The following is a 19,220-nucleotide window of genomic DNA, read 5'->3' as shown; positions in this document are numbered from 1 at the left end:
GAAACATACTGCTGCAGAAAATTATCTTGAACACACTCCAGGAACTCTCGTCCTTCATGTTCCTTTGCACTATTCCTATCCTAGTCTATATTTAGATAATTGAGGTCACCCATTATAGTTGTTCTATAATTCTTGCACCTCTCTGTAATTTCTTTGCAAATGTATTTCTTTACATTCCTTCCGCTAGTTGGTGGTTTATATACTACATCAATCAATGTTATTGCACCTTTGTCATTCCTTACCTTTCATCTCTAGCTCAATTGCAAAAATAAAACTAGTATCGATTTGTCTTCTTTCATAAACCAGAAAGCAACAATGAGTATGGACAAAACAATTTAAACCATTCTTTGCCCAAACTTATACATCCACACCTAGGGAAATAACTCATTTTTATCTAAAATCTTTTAAAAATATATTCATCTGAATTATTGTGCATAGAGTGCTAACTGTTTCCACTGGTGAGTTAGTCTAGAACAAGGGGACATAACCTTAAATTAGAACTTTACACAAAGAAACCTGAAACTCTCTGCTCCCAAACGTCTGCTAACAAAAGCCTGGTTCATTGATCAAGCATATTAAGGGTTATGGAACTAAGCACATGGATGGAGTTAAGATACAGATCAGCCATGATCTGATTGGATGGTGGAACAGGTTCAAGGGGCTGAATGGCCTGCTCCTTTCTCTATGTTCCTAAGCTAAAGAGTTCACCACCAGGAATCTTACTTGATTGGTTGTGTATATGAACAGACTTAATATCTACATTATTTCACTGGAACAATTTCTTGTGGAATAGTGATAGTTATTTTGCCAACCTTTTGAATGTTAAGCTTTGGGACTAATGACATGGGCTGTAAAAATGGAGTATGCAAATCAAGGTACCGCATAGATATTAAAATAAAAGCAAAAGCTCAAAAAGCTGGAAAGCTGAAATGGAAAATGCTGGAAGCTTTCAGCTGGTCAGACAACCTCGCTGGAGAAAAAAAGCAGTCAACATTTCAGGTTCCGATGAAATTTTAACTCTTCATCTCTCTCCACAGCTGGCCTGCTGAGAATTTCCATTATTTTCTGTTTTATACCACGTAAATATATTAGGTTCTAACAAAATCTAACTAAATTGACAGTTACATTGTTGCTTTTAGGTGTTAAAAATGTGTTCCCTGCACCCATAAATAATTGAGGAGGAGGAATACCTCATACAAAAGCAAAATACTGCAGATGCTGGAAATCTGAAATAAAAACAGAAAATGCAAGAACTATTCAGCAGACCTGACAGCATCCGTGAACAGAGAAACAGGCTTGATGATTCAGGTCCAATGACCTTTCCTGAGTAACAACAATAACATCCAGCCTGCATTTACTTTACTAGGGCAACACTAGAATTCTTATCAAAAACAGAATTACCTGGAAAAACTCAGCAGGTCTGGCAGCATTGGTGGAGAAGAAAAGAGTTAACGTTTCGAGTCCTCATGACCCTTCGACAGAATTAAAATTCTTATTGCGTGCAAGGCTCTGGGTGTATCGATTCTCAAACAGCTTTTATCTGCGTTCTGCAAGCTGTACAAAACTTATTATTCATTGTAAATTTTCGACAACTTAAGTGATCGCGAGCTGTGATAGCGTCTTATTTAAGCTGTGTTGTACTGTTTTGCTGTCACTGCTATCAAGTTCTGATTTCATGACACCCGTTGAAGCCCTTTAACTGGCAGACATTCTGATTTAGGGGGAAAAAACTACATGAAGAAAAGGCTTTATTTGAAAATATTTGAAAATTCAAAGGCGGTGGGGGGGGGGTGGGGGGGAGTGGTGGTAATTTACATTGAAAGCACCACCCACAGTATAACCAATTTTAATAGGATCCGCAGTTTTTTGCTTTTATTTTAATAGGATTACCCCCGGCTTCCTTATTCCTGAATTATCAGCTGTTCCTTACATATGGATATCCCTGTTCAGTATTGCTATTTCATTAAAACAAAATCCTCTGCATGGGATAAAACATCATTCCGCAAAATGGGACCTCTTCTCTTTACTGTGGCCTTAAGTGGGGTGTAGTGTTTTCTGAAATTGTTGCTCCCATCTATTGTAATGAAAGCTTGTGCATTGGAAGACCCGTGGAAATGAAATAGCTTTGTTGGTCATATCGCACGCATGGAATACGGGTTAAAACACTGACTTGAATGCAATTGGAATCGAACCAAAAGTATATAAGATGAGCTCTGGAAGAGCTAGCTGTCTTCGGAAAATTGCTGTTCGCTCTGTTGGAAAAGTTAAATGAATCCGCACAGAAACGCCTTCTTGCAGAAGGGGCGAGGCCAGGCCATATTTACTGAGAAAAGACAAGTATATTAGACAGAACCTTATGCTGGCTTGTCGAGATTCTGTGCGCCCCCTCACGTCATATGATCTGCCCAGTGCTGTTCTCCTCAGTCATATCGCCCTCAAGAGTGCGAACAACATCAGCGCTGGAACTCGGAGGAATCTCAGCTGCTTACACCGCCATATACGCTTCACACCTCCACTCATTGAACGAAAGTGGGGCTGCAACTCTGTAAATAACCTGCAGATATCAAGCGGCTGGAAGCGATGACTTGCAGAGCTCCGATGATGTTTAGCACAACACCGTGAATCTGGCACGACCGGGAACCTCCAGCAGAAGGCAGAAAGTGGCCAGCAATCGCAGTAACACTGACAAGAGTTTGGATTGTAATAAGCACTGTGGGGGGAAAGTCTGAAGATATTTTATCTTGCCTTTTTCTTTATAAGTGTAAAGGGAAATGGCACCAAACCAAATCTGATATAAAAAAATTGAAAGGCCTATTTAGTTAAAAAAAATTATGTTCTTTCAGTTAGACTGCTGATCTAAGAATTTTTCCTGTGATTTAAGGATCTGGATGAACTGCAATCAGATAGCTAGAAAATTATTCCAGAAAGGCTTACCCAAGTTTTGAGAAAAAAAATTGGCATTTGTTCAGATCGTTGAGAAGTGGGTGGCTGTGAAGGTGTTAAATGTGACAGTTTTTGAGTGCAGTCGGCAGAGCAGATGTTGACGGGACCTGGTGTGGGGTTGTGCAAGGCGTTTCTTTTTAAAGAGGTGAGACCCCAGCACTCCGAGTTCTATGAGGAGGCTTCCAAAACACTTGGCTGTAAGATGTTACTCACAGCTCGGGCCAGTGATTCCGGGGCCCTACATCACATCTGTCGGCACGTTGTAGCACCATAGATCTGGAGAGGCTGCCTTCACTTCTTTCTCCTTGCTACATTTGCGTCGATAGCTAAGAACTTGATTTTACGGCCGAGGATATCCCGGAGATTCCCCCAAGTGAGCTTCGAGTCACTGCAGTAGCTGCTCTTAGGAGACATCACCCGCAGGTTACTATGCAATTTCGACTGATTTCTGTGGTTCTAATTTTATTAAACTGTATGGAATACATGGGCAGCCAAAACGCCTCCAGAGGAAGGCGACACAGACGAAGTAAGTTTGATTATTTTTGACAATTACACCTGTTTAAATTTCCAAATACCGGTACATTTTTGCTTCTTTTTCCTGCCTTCTGTTACCTCGATCCCCTTTCACATGTTGACATCTAAATTCAGAACATCGCCCTAGCAAAACCATTTTTCTGGGTGGTTGGGGGCTGGGGAGGGGGTGGTGCGAGTGGGCTTCAGTTAACTTTTCTGTCAATGGGCACTTCAATCCGTTGATGGGAAGAGTTAAAGTAGTATTAACAAGATGCGGTGATCTACAAAATCAGCCTGCACTTAGTTTCCCGGTGCCGCTCTCTAATCGGCGATTCATTTAGTTGGTGGAAAATTAGAATTATGCGAAACTTTGGCACAGAGGAGGCACAGTCCACTTTCCCTGCTCATTCCAGACCGCGGCTATCCTTTTCCCAATGTCAGCTACAGGCCCGTTTCAACACTGGGGAGTCAGTGGACTGGTGAGTCGGGGTCGATGTGAAAACAGGGTCAGTATCCCTTAATTGTTGCTTTTAATAATTGAGATTAAAAAAATATTGCGCGAAGGATGGCAGAAATTCAAACACTGAAGGGGGCGGTGTGCTGTGTCCTCGTTTGTGAGAAGTGTTGTATTAAATAAAGATACCAGGATATAATGAATCCCCCCTCTGCGAGAGTTTGCTGCTGCGTGCCCCCCTTTTAATACCTGTGGAGGGGAAAGGTTCCCAGTTGATAGGACAATACACATTTAGCAGCAGCGTTCAGCATCCATTCTCGCCCGTGTGTTTCGCAAAACTTGTAGGTCAAGGGTACGAATAATCAGGTCACCGAAGCGGGGTCAATAAGTGCATATTGCTCCATCGGATAGAGCTGTGCGGCTGAGAGCGCTTTTGTACTTGACACTTTGCTTATCGCCATGAGATCGCGGAGTTAATGTGCTTCTTCTGTTTGACTGCAGAAATATTTCAGTACTTCGCTTCTTTGGTCAACTACATGTAACCTGAAACTCACTGACAGCCACTCCTCGCAGCTCCTGCTCCTTAGCGCTGTGTCGGAACTGAAATAGACTATCTCGTGTGCATTGCTATAAAGTTAAGACATTAGGAAGTGCTCGGGATGTTTATTTTCTTCAGGTAAAATAACCATCACAGATGACTTTTAATGTCAGGATTTAATTCCCGCAACATACTGATTAAACACAAGACACAGTGTGTTGTAGAGAGTCCGAAAGCAAAAGGTAGTAAACGAACAGATTTTGGAAATGGTTATTGAATTTCCAGAAAGTTTTTTTTTAAAGCTTCTAAAATAGCAACTCTATAAATAAAGGGTGTGTAGGTTTTTTTTTTACGGGTCCTTGATTTCTGCGGATGTCCATAAACGCCCAATGTGTGATAGTGAGGATCTTCTTAAACTGCAAGAATTCAGCTCGTCAAAACCTGTTTGAAAACACTCTTATTCATAAGCTCTTGTGATCATCCGTTCCCATATCCCCCCCAACCCCACCCCCTCACTTCGGAAAAGAAAACCTGAGCGACCTCCTCATGTTAGTCTGACGAAAGGAAAGACAATTGTAAAACAAGCGGGAGCTCCAAAGATGCGGCTACCTCATGGCTTCCACCCCTCCCCCATACCCCTACAAAAAGGTAATGCGCCTGCTATATCCTCTAGGTTTGAATTCCATGTGACGATACCGTTTTTCTTTACAAATCTATGCTTTGAAAATCATAGAAACAGTAACTTTTATCGCAAAGGAAGGGGCATCATAGCGGCAAAGCAGCCCAGCCCAGGTGAAGCTCTCGGTTCCGAGAGCCAGGCACTCTCCCAAAGCGCTGAGTGGAATCGTTGCTTCGAAGACCGTGCGGACACCTTGCGTTTAAGAGGTGACCCCTTGTCACCTGGAGTTCTGTTACTGAGAAACCAAAACCCACCGCGGAGAGGAGAGCTAGGCACAGCGACCTTCGATGACACAATTCCAACATTGGGCTTTAAAAGCGCAGGCAGCCGGAGGAAAGAGCGTCACTCTCCACTTTCTGACAGAATTCGCGAAAGTGGGAAACGGTAAAGTGAATTTTGATTTGAACGGTTGGGGTTGTTGAATGAAAATGACAGCGCCTCACAGAGCGGTAACTGAGAGAGGAAAACGTTCACTGAGCAGACGGAGATCAGAGAGTTAGAAAGGATGAGACTGGACTCAGAGCGAACAAAACTTAAACCTTAAGATAAAAGCAAAAAATAAAAGCAAAAAACTGCGGATGCTGGAAATCCAAAACAAAAACAAAAATACCTGGAAAAACTCAACAGGTCTGACAGCATCTGCGGAGAGGAACACAGTTAACGTTTCGAGTCCGTATGACTCTTCAACAAAACTTAAACCTTTCTCCGGTTACTATAGATAATAGCGAATAGCTTCCGCACCTCTGGGAACTTCTTCAGCTTTTCTTTCATAGATTTTTTTCACATTTTGCGAAAGCCCAAATAACAATTTTAGTTGGAACCATTGACCTGAAAGGGGACGATTTTGTATTTTGTTTCCTTTAGCCGCCTTTGAAATGTCGTGCAAGTGAAACACTTAGTGTGCAATCATTGTCACAACCGTATCTGCAACGGGTGGTGTGGGGCCGGTCTCCCGTGTCCCATTTAACATTCATTAATGAGTTAGAGGTCCTTCCCGCCCACATGTTCTCCGATACTACCGCTTATAGTGAGGAGTCTCAGGGGAAATTCCGAGGGAGCAGCCTCTCCTGTTACTGCGTGCCAGCCCCGCAGATTAGTTGTGCTAAAAACACCGCTCGAAGACCTCCCCCTTTTGATCCAAGTTGAATCGCCTTTTTTCATATATGAGCTTTCCAAACGAACACCTACTGCGACATCTTGTGTTGTAAAATATTATTTCTAAATGTATTTCCGTGCATGACCGCTGAAAGTGCAGCCTTTTGTCTGGTGCGTGTGTTACTTTAACAATATTAGTTTAGCTACAACTTTACAAAATAACCAGTTGATTCCCAAACGTGTAAATGTTGTTAAAGGCAGTGTGACAACGACCGCGTTGTGTTTAAACCACTCTCATTCCTCAATATTAGCATAATCTCATCTCCCAGAGCATTGCGATTCTAGGGAAGGCAAAATACTGCAGATGTTGGAGAATGTCTGTTTCTAGCACAGCTAATATCGATCGTGTTAAGTGTTTAGCTGCAGCGCCAACATTTTGAATTCATTTTAGTCATTGACTAATCTCATCCTGCTGCCAACACAGCATGAAGCGTAGACAGATCACTTCAGAAATAGGATACAAATTCATGATTAAAATAAAAGATTTGGGAGTCAGATGTTGGATTCAATCCGATTCATCCATCCCTATTCATAGTTCGCTTGTTTCCTCGTCGTTAGTTTGGCTGGTTTTAGACGCGGTGGTGTAGGATGAGGGAGAGTCGCTTGTAAAACTAGTCAACGTCAAGCTGGTTTTCAAAGCCTGATTCCTTTACCCGTTCAGGTCAATAATAACAGAAGAAAGAGCGCGCACCCCGTTTTAAATGAGGGTTATTTTCTAGACCAAATGAAAACAGGATTTGAAAAGCGATGGATAATTTTACTGCAGTCAGCTCCAGGCATCTTGTCCCTTTGATGTATCCGCAGCCGGAGAGGGCGGACGGGGACTATCCCCATCAAAAACCGTGCTCCCAAATCTCTACATCTCGTCATATGTATGTTTACTGGCAGGAGATCGCTCAGCAGACACAGATCTGCGCTTAGAATATGTTTCCACTGAAGGCTCAGCGGCGTTTGCAGGTTGCTTTGAGAAAACGATTCATTTTGAAATTAATCCCAAAAATCCCCGTTGAACTGGCCGGGGCTGTTACTGCTGCTTTGATGTTAACGTGACTAGTTAATGACTCTAGCCGAATTGAATTGGACGAGGGTACCCCCAGTCCTTGGCAATAAAAGAAATAATGAGTTTGATAGTTAGATTTTGGCAGAAGGTTTGGTCATTTTGGCAGAAGGTTTGGTCAATGTGAATGTAATGAATGTTTGAATGTTGGCACTTGGCAGAAAGAGATTAGCCTGTGGGTTTAAAAACAATCCTAAGTGACTGAAAATCTCGATGAGAGGAAACTGTCTTCAATCCTTCTGGATTTACCTGACACCGAGATGATGAGAAGAGGCATTAACATCACAACTGAGATTCAACTGTCTTCAAAGCGCTGGAAACCGAGCAGAGTTACAATAGGATCCTGTTCCATGAAAGCTTGTTGCAGTAGTAAAATCAAGAACTGGGTAAAAATCGGAGATGTGTCTACACCGCCAGATTAGTATATAGGGAGTTTATGCGATATGTGAATGGCCTAATTGGAAATGTTGAGGGAGTGAAACATGCCTTTCAACCTAAAATTTTAGGAACGAAACCAGACAGAAAAACCTTTTAGTTCAATTTTGTGCACTTGAAACTAGAACATTTGCCAGGATATGTGACACAGTATGCGAGATAAATAAGTAAAAATGAATCGTGTGGAAAGGCGGGCGTTGTTTCAGTGAGTACTCTGTGGGCGGCTCATCTGGGCATTTGAATGGTTCGTATAATCGCGAATACAAACTCAGGAAAGTAAAAAAAAATGTACCTGCATAAGATGTCGTGGTTTCTATGCCTGCCCTAACCCATGCTCACGGTGACTCGAATGCTCTATGGAGGCGAAGGCGGTCAGCCCAGTGTTAGCGAATCATTCCCAAGAATCCAGTTCGCAAGATTGGAACTTTGTGCACTAGTTTCAATTGAGCGCCATTGGCAGAAGAGGGCAAAAAAAAAATAAACGGGATCGTTGTTACTTGATTCTGTACGGTTCAATCCCCAATTATTCAGCAATAATCAGCCACAAACCTAACAAGAGCCTTGCTTGACATCAGGATCTAATGAATCTGTGGATTCATAAACAAGGCACATGCTGACAATGTCGACAAGCCTAGTCGCTGTCCCACGGGAGTACACTTCATTATTTACGCACATCTGGTTTAGTTATTTTAGAGAAGCATTAGAAATATATAAGAGTTTGACCTGTTCATTTCAAAGCCCTGCTGCTTTTTATTTTACAATGCCAGTGCGCAATGAAAATATTTAATATCCGTAGCGTCCTTTAACAGTTCAAATGCTATTATCAAATTGTGGTACAGGACAGTGTGGATTGGGGCAAAAATGGTGATCCCATTCTTCCCTTCCTCCATGACAATTCAGCGTGGGAAACGTTAGCTTTTTCAAAATCCAATTGTGGTATTTCTTGTTTGTACAGCGTCATGATCCGCTTATTGCTTCCACTGACATTCTGAACGATAAAAGTGATTCATAGCGTTCCTCTTCGAGCCCCCGGAATGGCCGGGTCCAAACACAACAACAGTTCCTATTACAAAAACAACATTGACTATTTTTTTACACAAACAGGACAGCCAGTGTCTGTCCTCTTCTGAGCGGCGAGTCTCGAGCCACATGGAGGGATGAAATATGAATACTTTTTTGCTCGATTCTCTTTATTAAATGGCTTTAACCTTCAGAGACCAATATCTGAATTTCGAGATGCGAGAGAGGCATGCAACTTTTATTTTCGTACTTGCAATTTCGCTGTGGTACAATTATTCTTGATAATACTAGATAAATATTTGTGTTCATTAATGACCCAATTATGGTTACTGACTCCGGGCGCTTCAGGATCCATACTTGATAGGTTAAGGTCCGAGTTTTAGACTGAACCTTTAAAAAAAAACTACAACTCGTTTCACTAACCCCACAGGGAACTGGAATATAGAGATCAGGCTCCCACAGATTGAAACTAACTGCCCTAACTGCACCAGTTCTGATCCCCTGTCTATTATATTGTTGCCGGGTTACTTGAGTCATTTTCATGCTTTTAATCTAGCTGAATTCCGGATATCTGCATATTTTCACTTTTAGCTTCAGAATTGTATTGCCTTCAATCGTGAATCGTTCTTGGATGGACCACAGCCGAAAAGTCCCATGTTCAGAGTTTTCACCAGTAAATTTGAATTTATTGATGGGTCAAAATTGCGGCCGCAAGGATGATGTTTAAAATGTCACTCTTGTTTACATTTGGTCCCGGTAATAAAAACATGTGATTTGTTTGGTTCTAACAGTACTGCTGCTTTTTAAACAGCTGGAACTCGGCGATATGTATTTAACGTGTCCACAAGAGACACGAAACCACAAATCATTTGTCTGATACCGCGGCTCTGAAATGCACCGCAGGAGACCTCCCGAACAATCGGCACTATTTAAATGCCTGCACAGGGATAATGCCGCATCTGCACAATAACACTTGCTGCGATGAGACAGCCCTCCCTCACATCAGTGAAATATGGCACGACCACCTTCTGCTATTTATTGCAGGGCTATGTCAGGTGATGGGCACTGTCACCGTATAATGTACACATGTGTGTACCTGAATTTATATAGTCTGCAAATCAGACTGCTATCTGGAGCATACGGGCTTATTTCGATTTGTAGAAAGTAAATTCTGACATTATGCATTATAAACTCCATCCAAAACACCTAATCGTAAAGCAACACTCTTTCCTGCTCTTGGGACCTGTTTAAACCCCAAGAAGAAACGCTGAGTGTAATTTAGTACATACCTTTCGCCATTGGCAACTAAACTAACGTTTAATTGTCATTTTTTCACGTCGGAAAAAAAGTGGCCTTTAGATACAATTGAATACAAAAGAGGCAGTGTAACTGAAGTGAGATCCAAAATTGATTCTGGAGCCCAGTGAAGCTTAGCAGCGTGAGACCTCTGCAGGAGGCCAATGCATATTGCTGGAGCTTTGCACTGGCGGGGGGGTCTAACTCCAACGTGGTGTAATTCAAAGTCCAAAAAGTGCTCAGGCAGTTGGATGAATACCTTGGTCAGTGAAAAGATTTGCACTCACGTAGTTCCATAGCTGGAGGCTTTCTAATGCTCCAGATCATAGGTTGGTAAGAAATAAGTGTAGGAGTAGGCCATTCGGCCCATCAAGCTGATCATGGCTGATCAGATGGAAGCCTTAACTTCACTTTCCTGCCTATCCCCAGAACCCTTGACTCCCTTGTAAATCAAAAATGTGTCTAACTCAGCCTTGAATATATCCAATGACCCAGCCTTTCCTCTATGTGGAGGAAAATTCCAAATAAAAGAAAATCACAGAAGAAAATCTTCCTCTTCTCCATTTTAAATGGGAGACCACTTATATTTAAACTGTGCCCCCTACTTTTAGATTCTCCCATGGGAAGAATCATCCTCTTAGCATCCATCCTGTCAAGTCCCCTTAGAACCTTATATGTTTCAATAAGATCATTTCTCATTCTTTAAAATGACAATGAGTATAAGCCCAACGTGCTCAACCTTTCCTCATAAGACAACCCCTTCATGCCAGGAATCAGCCTGGTGAACCTTGCCTGAACTTCTTCCAATGCTGCTACACAGTACTCCAGGTATAGTTTCACCAATGCCCTAGACAATTGTAGCAAGATTTCTGAATCTTTATACTCCATCTTTTTCTTTATTCTTTCACAGGATTGGGTGTTGTTGGCAAGGGCAGCACTTGTTGCCAAACCCTAATTGCTCTTGAACTGACCTTGGGTCATGTCAGAGGGCTGGTAAGAGCCAACCACATTGCTGTGGGTCTGGAGTCACATGTAGGCCAGATCAGGTAAGGGTGGCACATTTCCTTCCATGAAGGACATTAGTGAACCAGATGGTTTTTTTATGACGATCAATGATAGCTTCATGGTCCCCATCTCTGGGGCTAACTTTATATTCCAGATTTATTAACTGAATTCAAATTCCAGCTGGCTGTCTTGGTGGGATTTGAATCCATGGCCCCTGAGAATTAACCTGGGCCTCTGGATTACTCGTCCAGTGACATTACCATTATGCCACTGCCCCCAACCACCATCTACCTTGCAATAAAGGACAACATTCCACTTGTCTTTCTCGTTACCTGCTATACCTGCGTGCGAATGTTTTGTGATTCATATACAATGAAACCCAAACCCTTCTGTACTGCAACATTCTGCATTCTCTCTCCTTTGAAGTAATGTCCTGTTTTTCCTGCTAAAGTGAATAACTTACATAGGACTTAGAAGCAGGAGTTGGCCAGTTGGCCCTTTGAGCTTGCTTTGCAATTCAGTAAGCTCATGGCTGATCTGGTCCCAACTCCACTTTCCTGCTTTCCCCAAATAACCCTTGGCTGCCTTGTCTATCAGAAATCTATTTAACCCAACTGTGAATAAATTCAGTGATCCAGCCTCCACTGATTCCTAGGGAAGAGAATTCCACATACGAATGGCTCTCAGAGAAAAAAATTCTCCTCATCTCCATCGTAAAAGGGAAACCCCTTATTTTTAAACTGTGTCCCCTAGTTCTAGTCTCTCCCACAAGAGAAACATTCTCCTGGTATCCACCCTATCAAATCCCCTCAGGATTTTATATGTTTCAATAAGATCACCTCTCATTCTTCATAAGCTCTTTAATGAAGTGATGGAGGGGGTGGACAAGGGTAGTGCAGTTGATGTTGTGCATATGCTTTTCAACAGCAGAGTTAAAACCCATGTGATTGAAGATGCAGCATTGATACAAAATTGGCTCAGGGACAAAAAGCAGAGAGTATTGGTGAACAGTAAGATATGGGAGAGGTATACAGTAATATTCCCAAGGTTGCCAGTATTTGGACTACTGTGCTCCTGGGTGCACAGGGCATAATTTCAAAGTTTTCAGATGAAACAAAACTTGGAAATACATTAAGCAATGAGGATATTAATGGACTTCAGGACTTGGCAGCCCAGTGTAATTTAATGTGCAGAAGTATGAAATTATACATTTTTGTACAAAGATTGAGGAGATGAAAAATGAACAAAATGATAAAATTTTAAAGGAAGTGCAAGGACAGAGAGAAAATGGTGTATGTAGATAAATCTTTGCAGGTGGCAGGAAAAGTTGAGAAGATTGTTAAAGGTGCAGTGGAATCTTTGGTGTTACAACAGAGGAACAGAGCACAAAGTCTATTCTAATCCAGAAAGCCTATCAGTGACGGATGATATTGACACTAATCTTTACTCAGTCTTGCATCTATTTATAGAGTGAAACAAGTATACATCTCCGAACTCAACCACCCCACATTATTTGGCTCTTTGCATGTACTCAAGTAAAACCACAATTAATGTCCTCCACCTGCATTTAATTAAATGCAATTGATATATTAACAGTTATGCTAAACTGTTATCAAAAAAAGAGGGAGAGAGATAAATATGGCAAATACAAGCCAATTATCCTGTAAATCCTGTTTGACTAACTTCTTCAAGCTTTTTAATGGGGGGAGCAGGGCGGTGGGGACGGTGGAGGTGGTAGTGGTTAAACGAAGGTAGTGCAAAAAGTTCAAAAACAGGTGTAAAGCCAAACCACTGCAGGTCAGTCAGTCTAACCTCAATCATGGGGAGGTTTCTAGAACATTAGAAAATAAATAATTCCAAACAAAATTAATTGTGAATTAGTCAAATGTGGGCTACCTAAGGAAAGCTAGCTTGGAGTTAAGGGCAAGCTGTGTTTAACTTGGAGTTTTTTTGATGAAGTAACAGAGAGCTGACGAGCATAATGTTGTTGGTGTGGTGTACATGAACTTCCAAAAGGCATTTAATAAAGTGACACACAACAGACTTGTAAGCAATGCTATAACTCATGCAATAAAGGAGCTGTAATGACGTGGATAGAAAATTGGCTGAGTGACAGGAAACAGAGCAGTAGTTAATGGATGTTTCTCAGACTGGAGGAAGGTTTGTAATGGAGTTCCCCAGGGGCTGATGTTGGGATCCTTGCATTTCCTGAAATATATTAATGACCTAGGCCTTGGCGTACAGGGCACAATTTCAAAATTTCCAGATGATATGAAACTTGGAAGCATTGTGAACAGGGAATAATAGGATAGTGTAGAACTTCAAAAGGATTGGACAGGTTGGTGGAATAGACAGTCAAGTGGCAGGTGAAATTTAATGCAGAGGAGCGCAACGTGTTTCATTTTGGTAGGAAGAACACAGAGTGACAATATAAACTAAAGGATAAAAATCTAAAGGGGGTACAGAAGCAGAGTTACCTGGGTGTATAAGACCATAAGTCATTAAAGGCAGTAGGGCAGGATGAGAGTGATTAATAAAGCATAAAGTATCTTAGGCTTTATTAATAAGGGCACAAAGTACAAAAGCAAGGTGGTTATGTTAAACTTGTACACGTCACTGGTTTGGCCTGAAATGGAGCATTACACCCATTTCTGGGCATCATACTTTAGGAAAGATGTGAAAGCATTGGAGGGAATGCAGAAAAGATTCAGGAAAGTGGTTCCAAAGCTGAGGAAAATCAGTTATGTAGATATATTGGAGAAATTGGAACTGTTTCCCTGGAGAATATCAGATATATAATTTATTTTTCAGATTAAAAAGCAACTTGGAGAGCAGAGCTTTGTGTGTGGTACAGAAATCTCTCCTGATAGGCATAGTCACACAATAGTACAGGCTCGATTTTCTTGCCAGTTTTATCACTTCCACAGGCCTCTAAGCTTTCTACACTGCTCTCCCGATTTCCATAAACCTTTTCACAATGGAACTTTATGCCCAGCCTTTCAAACATGATATGAAGTAAACTTTTCCTAATTTCCTTTCCACTCCCTTTGCTAGTTACCTTGCCCTCATTCCTCGTTAACCATTACAACATAACTGAGATTGACATAGGGAGGCTAAGGGCTGGATTTTGCCACAGGCTTCGTGACCCCAATGTCAGGATCAAATGGGGATCCTGAGCCTGCACTTGCTGACAAAGAGACCAGTGTTGCAATCTTCTGAGAGGCAGCCTCCTAAGTGGACACTTCCACCCTTGCTGTTCTATGAAAGAGGGCGGGTTGGCTTTCGATGCTGCAGGCCCAATCACAGGCCAGCTCTGGAATCTCGGCACCCCCACCAGGAGAGATGGGCATTGCTAAAGCAGGTCAACAACCTCAAAGGCTCCTCAACATGGAGGCAGCTTCACTGGGCTGCAGAGCAATGCAGCTATAAACAAAATCTAAGGCGGTAGGTCCGTCAGGATAGAGGGGATGAAGCCTCCAGCCCTGATGACCCCTCCAGCCTGCCACAGGAAAGCCTCCTGCTTTCAACACACGGGCAAGGCCGTAAAGTCTCTCCCCTATTTACTTGGCTCCCTTACTTCCAAGCTCGCCAGCATGGGGCCGGGAGAATTCAGCCCTAAGTGTCAATGTACAACAAAACTGAAATTCAAACACATGTGCTCTGATTTGTGGTGCATGCATTCAAGTGCTACAAGGATACTAAATATCCAATTGCTGTGTTTTTCTAATTTTGTCCTTTTATTGTGGATTTCCATGCTTTATGTTGATATATTATATTGAATCTTTTGCTATTCAAGTTAAGAGTTGGCTGTTCTATATTAGGAAGTTAATGTTCCCAAGAGGGAACACTGCTGACTCTGTCAGATAAGCCATCAAGCCAATGTGAAACTCATTTGATTATGTGTTTCTGAGGAGGAAGATTTATTTTGGTTTTACTTTCCATTTCACCTTTGAGACATCACTGTATTTTTCATTCAATTCAAAATAAAACACTGGATTACTGTCTTGAAATTATTTATTTAAAATAAAAGTCTGTAAAACACTAAAATCTATAAAATACAATATTTCAACATCTTCAATAAATTAAATCAGTTTTATTAGCATATAAAAGAAGTATAATGTCTTAATATGCATGTACAGTCACAAACTGATCTGATATACTTAGATAGTTAAAAATAGTTGGTGTTGTCACAGGGATTTCCATGAAACATTATGGCTGACACATATTTTCAAAATTTATACTAAAACTATTTTGTTTTGGATCAGGGTTGCCATAGTAAATATGTTGATATTTAGAGGCCTAAATGGGGCAAAATTTCTCAAAGCAGAGAAAGAATCTTCTCCAAGACATAAATACTTAATACTTAATAAGTGGCTTAAAGACAACATCAGTAATGAACTAATCATCATTACTATATTGATTCTTATTTTCAAATTACTCCATAGCCTCCTCTATGTCTCTGTAATCTCCTCCTACAACCCTCTGAGATCACTACAGTCCTCCAATTCTGGTCACTTGCACATCCCCAATTTTCATTGTTCCATTTTTTTGTGGTTCTAATGTGTACTGGTTCCCATAAGTTAGAAATAATCACATTCTAGACTCAGAATGCTAGAGCTTCATCATGTATATTTCTTGCATCTCTCCACGTAGCTGATAGACTGATGAATAGATGTATTGTTACTTGGCACATGACTACATGCAGCAGAAAAATGTGGCACCCCAGATGTACATTCTCATAACAATTAGTTCCTATTTCTTGACATATTATAACAATGATGGTGCTAAGCTCTAGTAATCCTTTCCTCCTCTCTAATTTTCCTCTCCTCCTTCAGGGTGCCCTGTAAAACTTACTTTCTGACCAAGATTTTGATTACCTGTCCTAATAGCTTATGCAGCTGGGTGCCAATCTTTGTTTGATAATGCCCTTTTGAGGCACCTTGGTACATTTTACTACATTAAAGACACTATGTAAATGCAAGTTGTTGTTGCTGTTGGTGTCATTCATTGGATGCTTGGAAATGATGATTTGATGCAAAAGTGAGATTGAACATATGTCTACACACTGGAAGGAAAAATTAGCAACACTAGTACTTAATAAAGAATGTTGAAATTGCAAAGGATAAAGTTTTGGAACATAACTCGAAATCTTAGGCTTAGTGGTAAACATGGCCAACCAATGCAGAGTAGTAAGCAACAACACCAACAGAGTGTTGAATTTGTAGCCAATTCAGTAAAATTCAATCCATGATCATATTGTACAAAGCTTAGGTCAGATTGTACTTTGTGAACCAGAGCTGAGTGATCCCACCACCAATGGAACAGATTAAAGCACTGCTACCCTGCCACATCCAGTTGTGAATGGTAGTGGACAGTTAGGCAACTAACAAGAGGAGGAGGCTCCATGAACATCCTTATTCTTAATGATGGTGGAGTCCAGCACATGAATGCAAAAGACAAAGCTGAAGTGCTTGCCACCATCTCCAGCCAGAAGTGCTAACTTGGATGCTCTAACTCAGCCTGCTCCTGAGCTCTCCACCATCATAGATGCCAGATTTTAGCCAATTCAATTCACTCCATGTAATGTCATGAATTGGCTGAACGCATTGGGTACAGCAAAGGCTATGGATCCCAACAACATCTGAGTTGTAGTGCTAAAGACACGATGTGCTCCAGAACTAGCCATACCTTGAGCCAAGTGGTTCCACCACAGCTACAACACTGGCATCAATCCAACAAAGTGAAAAATTGCCTGGGTATGTCCTGTTCACAAAAAGCCGATCTGGTCAAATACTGCCTCATCAGTCTACTCTCAACGTTTAGCAAAGTAAATGAAATTGTCATCGACTGCTAACAAGTGGCACTTAACAATATCCTGCTCACAGATGCTCAGTATGGGTTTTGCCAGGATTACCTTGCTCCAAGCATGAACATAAAAGCTGATCTCCAGAGGTGAGAGTGACTGCCCTTAACATCAAGGCAGCATTTAGCCAATTGTGGCATTAAGGAGGCTCCAGTAAAATTGAAGTCAATGGGAATTGAGGATTAGGGAGTGGGGGGAGTGGGGGTGGGTGGGTGATGGTGTGTAGAAGCAGGAGGTGAAACTCTCCAAAGTCTGGAGTCAAAGCTGGAACAAAGAAAGATGGTCGATGTTGTTGGTGGCCAATCTTCTCAGCCTCCGGGCATTACTGCAGGAGTTGATCAGGGCCATGCCCTAAGCCCAATCATCTTCAGCTGATTCATCAACAGTCTTCCATCCATCATAAGGTCAGAATTGGGAATGTCTGCTGATGATTGCACAATGTCCAGTTCCAATTGCAACTCCCCAGATAATGTAGCAGCCTGTATCCGCATGCACCAAAACTGGCTAAAATTTAGGTTTGGGGTGATAAGTGACAAGTGACACATAAGTGCCACACAATGACCATCTCCAACAAGAGAGTATCTAACCACCTCCCTTTGAGGTCAATGGCATTACTATCACTTGATCCTCCACTATCAACATCCTGGGTGTCACCATGAACCAGAACTGAGCATGCCTTGTGGCTACAAGAGCAATCAATAGGATGGAAATTCTGCATTAAGTAACTCACCTCCTAACTCCTCAAAGTTTTTCCACCATCTACAAGGTACAGGTCAGGAGTGTGATGGAATACTCTCCACTTGGCTGAATGAGTACAGATCCAACAACATTCAAGAAGTTTGACACCATCCTGGATAAAGCAGCTCCCTGGTTGGTGCCCCATCCACCTTCTTAAACATACTCTCTTTTCGCCAACAGCATCTTGACTGCAGGGTGTATCACCTGTAAGATGCACTGCAGCAGTTCACCAAACTTTCTTCAACAGAACCTTCCAAACTGCAACCTCTACCACCTAGCAGAACAAAGGCAGCAGACGCATTAGAACATCACCACTTGGAGGTTCCCTCCAAGTCACACATCATCCTGAATTGGAAATATATGGCCATTCTTTCATCATTGCTGGGTCAAAATCCTGGAATTCACTTGCTAACAGCACTTAGGATGTACTTGCAACAAATGGACTGCAGCAGTTCAAGAAGGTGGTTTACCACTACCTTCTCAAGAGCAATCAGAGATGGACAGTAAATACTGACCTTGCCAGCGCTGCCCAAATCTCATGAATGAATTTTTTAAAAAACTGTTTTTCACTTCTGGTCACAAAGGCAATGGAAGATTTTCAAGTACTGGAAGCAATGTAGAGAAGAGCCATGAGGCTGATATCCAATATTAGAAGTTTGAGTTATGAGGAAAAACTAGAGTAATTTGGACTTTTCAGCATGCAAAGGTTACATCAGGAGGGTGACCGTATAGTGGAATACAAAATCGTTATGGGTATGTTAGAGCAATGGGTGAGAAGAAGACCCCGAGCAGGCAGACAGCAGCACGTAGAGACATGAGCAAGAGGGAGACCCTGAGAAAGGCAGTCAGCCCAGTCCAGTCTGTGTCTCCAGAATGGACCAACCATGTTCTGAGAAAAATATAGTGTGATGTCACAGGAAAACAGGTAGTTGATTGGTTCTGAGTTCTTGCAACCTGTATGAACGAAGCAGGGACTTAACTGCAAGTTAGAGAGGGGGCGGACCTGCATGAAACCGGTCCACAGCAGGAGGATATAAATCAGGGCTGAGGCTCAAGCCCCGCACTTACCTGGGGGATGGAGAGGCGCACCAGTCAGCTGCTTGGATCAACACATGCTGATTTTGAAGAAAGAGTGAAAAAATGAAGTGACATCACAGGAAAGTTGTAAGTTGATTGGTCAGTGATTATCTACTCTAAATGTCTGTGTGCAGGTAGCTAGAATAATTCACTACCTTTAGGAAAGGTGTATAAATAGCTGGATTATAGAAAAACATAAAAGTTTACGTAAACTTTAGGTACCTACCTTATAGGTACAGAAGGAGGAGCTGATTGGTGAGTAAGGGTGAGTAATTCTACTTTCTACTTTCTAGTCTCCAGTTTATAGTGAATAGTCCAAAAGTAAGCTTAAGGTATGGCAGAACAGCTTGTCTGTGTGGAATGTGCACCCTATGGCATGTGGGGAGTTGTGGATGCTTCATGTGGCCTAGACAAACACATGAGCAGGAAGTATCATCAGCTGCAGAA

The 19,220-nt window shown here is 41.8% G+C and overlaps 1 protein-coding gene across 1 annotated transcript in view; it reads left to right on the top strand.

Moving 5' to 3' along the window:
* The first annotated feature begins 3,069 nt into the window (after window positions 1-3,069).
* rspo3 (R-spondin 3) overlaps window positions 3,070-19,220 on the top strand; it is a 117,108-nt gene continuing 100,957 nt past the window's right edge. Inside the window, exon 1 of the mRNA XM_041187773.1 lies at window positions 3,070-3,469. Within this exon, the coding sequence (XP_041043707.1) occupies window positions 3,373-3,469 (97 nt within the window). The 5' untranslated portion in view covers window positions 3,070-3,372. The remainder of the gene's footprint in view (window positions 3,470-19,220) is intronic.

This window comes from Carcharodon carcharias, chromosome 5, assembly GCF_017639515.1.
Source record: "Carcharodon carcharias isolate sCarCar2 chromosome 5, sCarCar2.pri, whole genome shotgun sequence".
Classification (NCBI taxonomy): domain Eukaryota; kingdom Metazoa; phylum Chordata; class Chondrichthyes; order Lamniformes; family Lamnidae; genus Carcharodon; species Carcharodon carcharias.
Note: the sequence above shows the minus strand (reverse complement) of the source record. Positions and strands in the feature narration are given on the sequence as shown.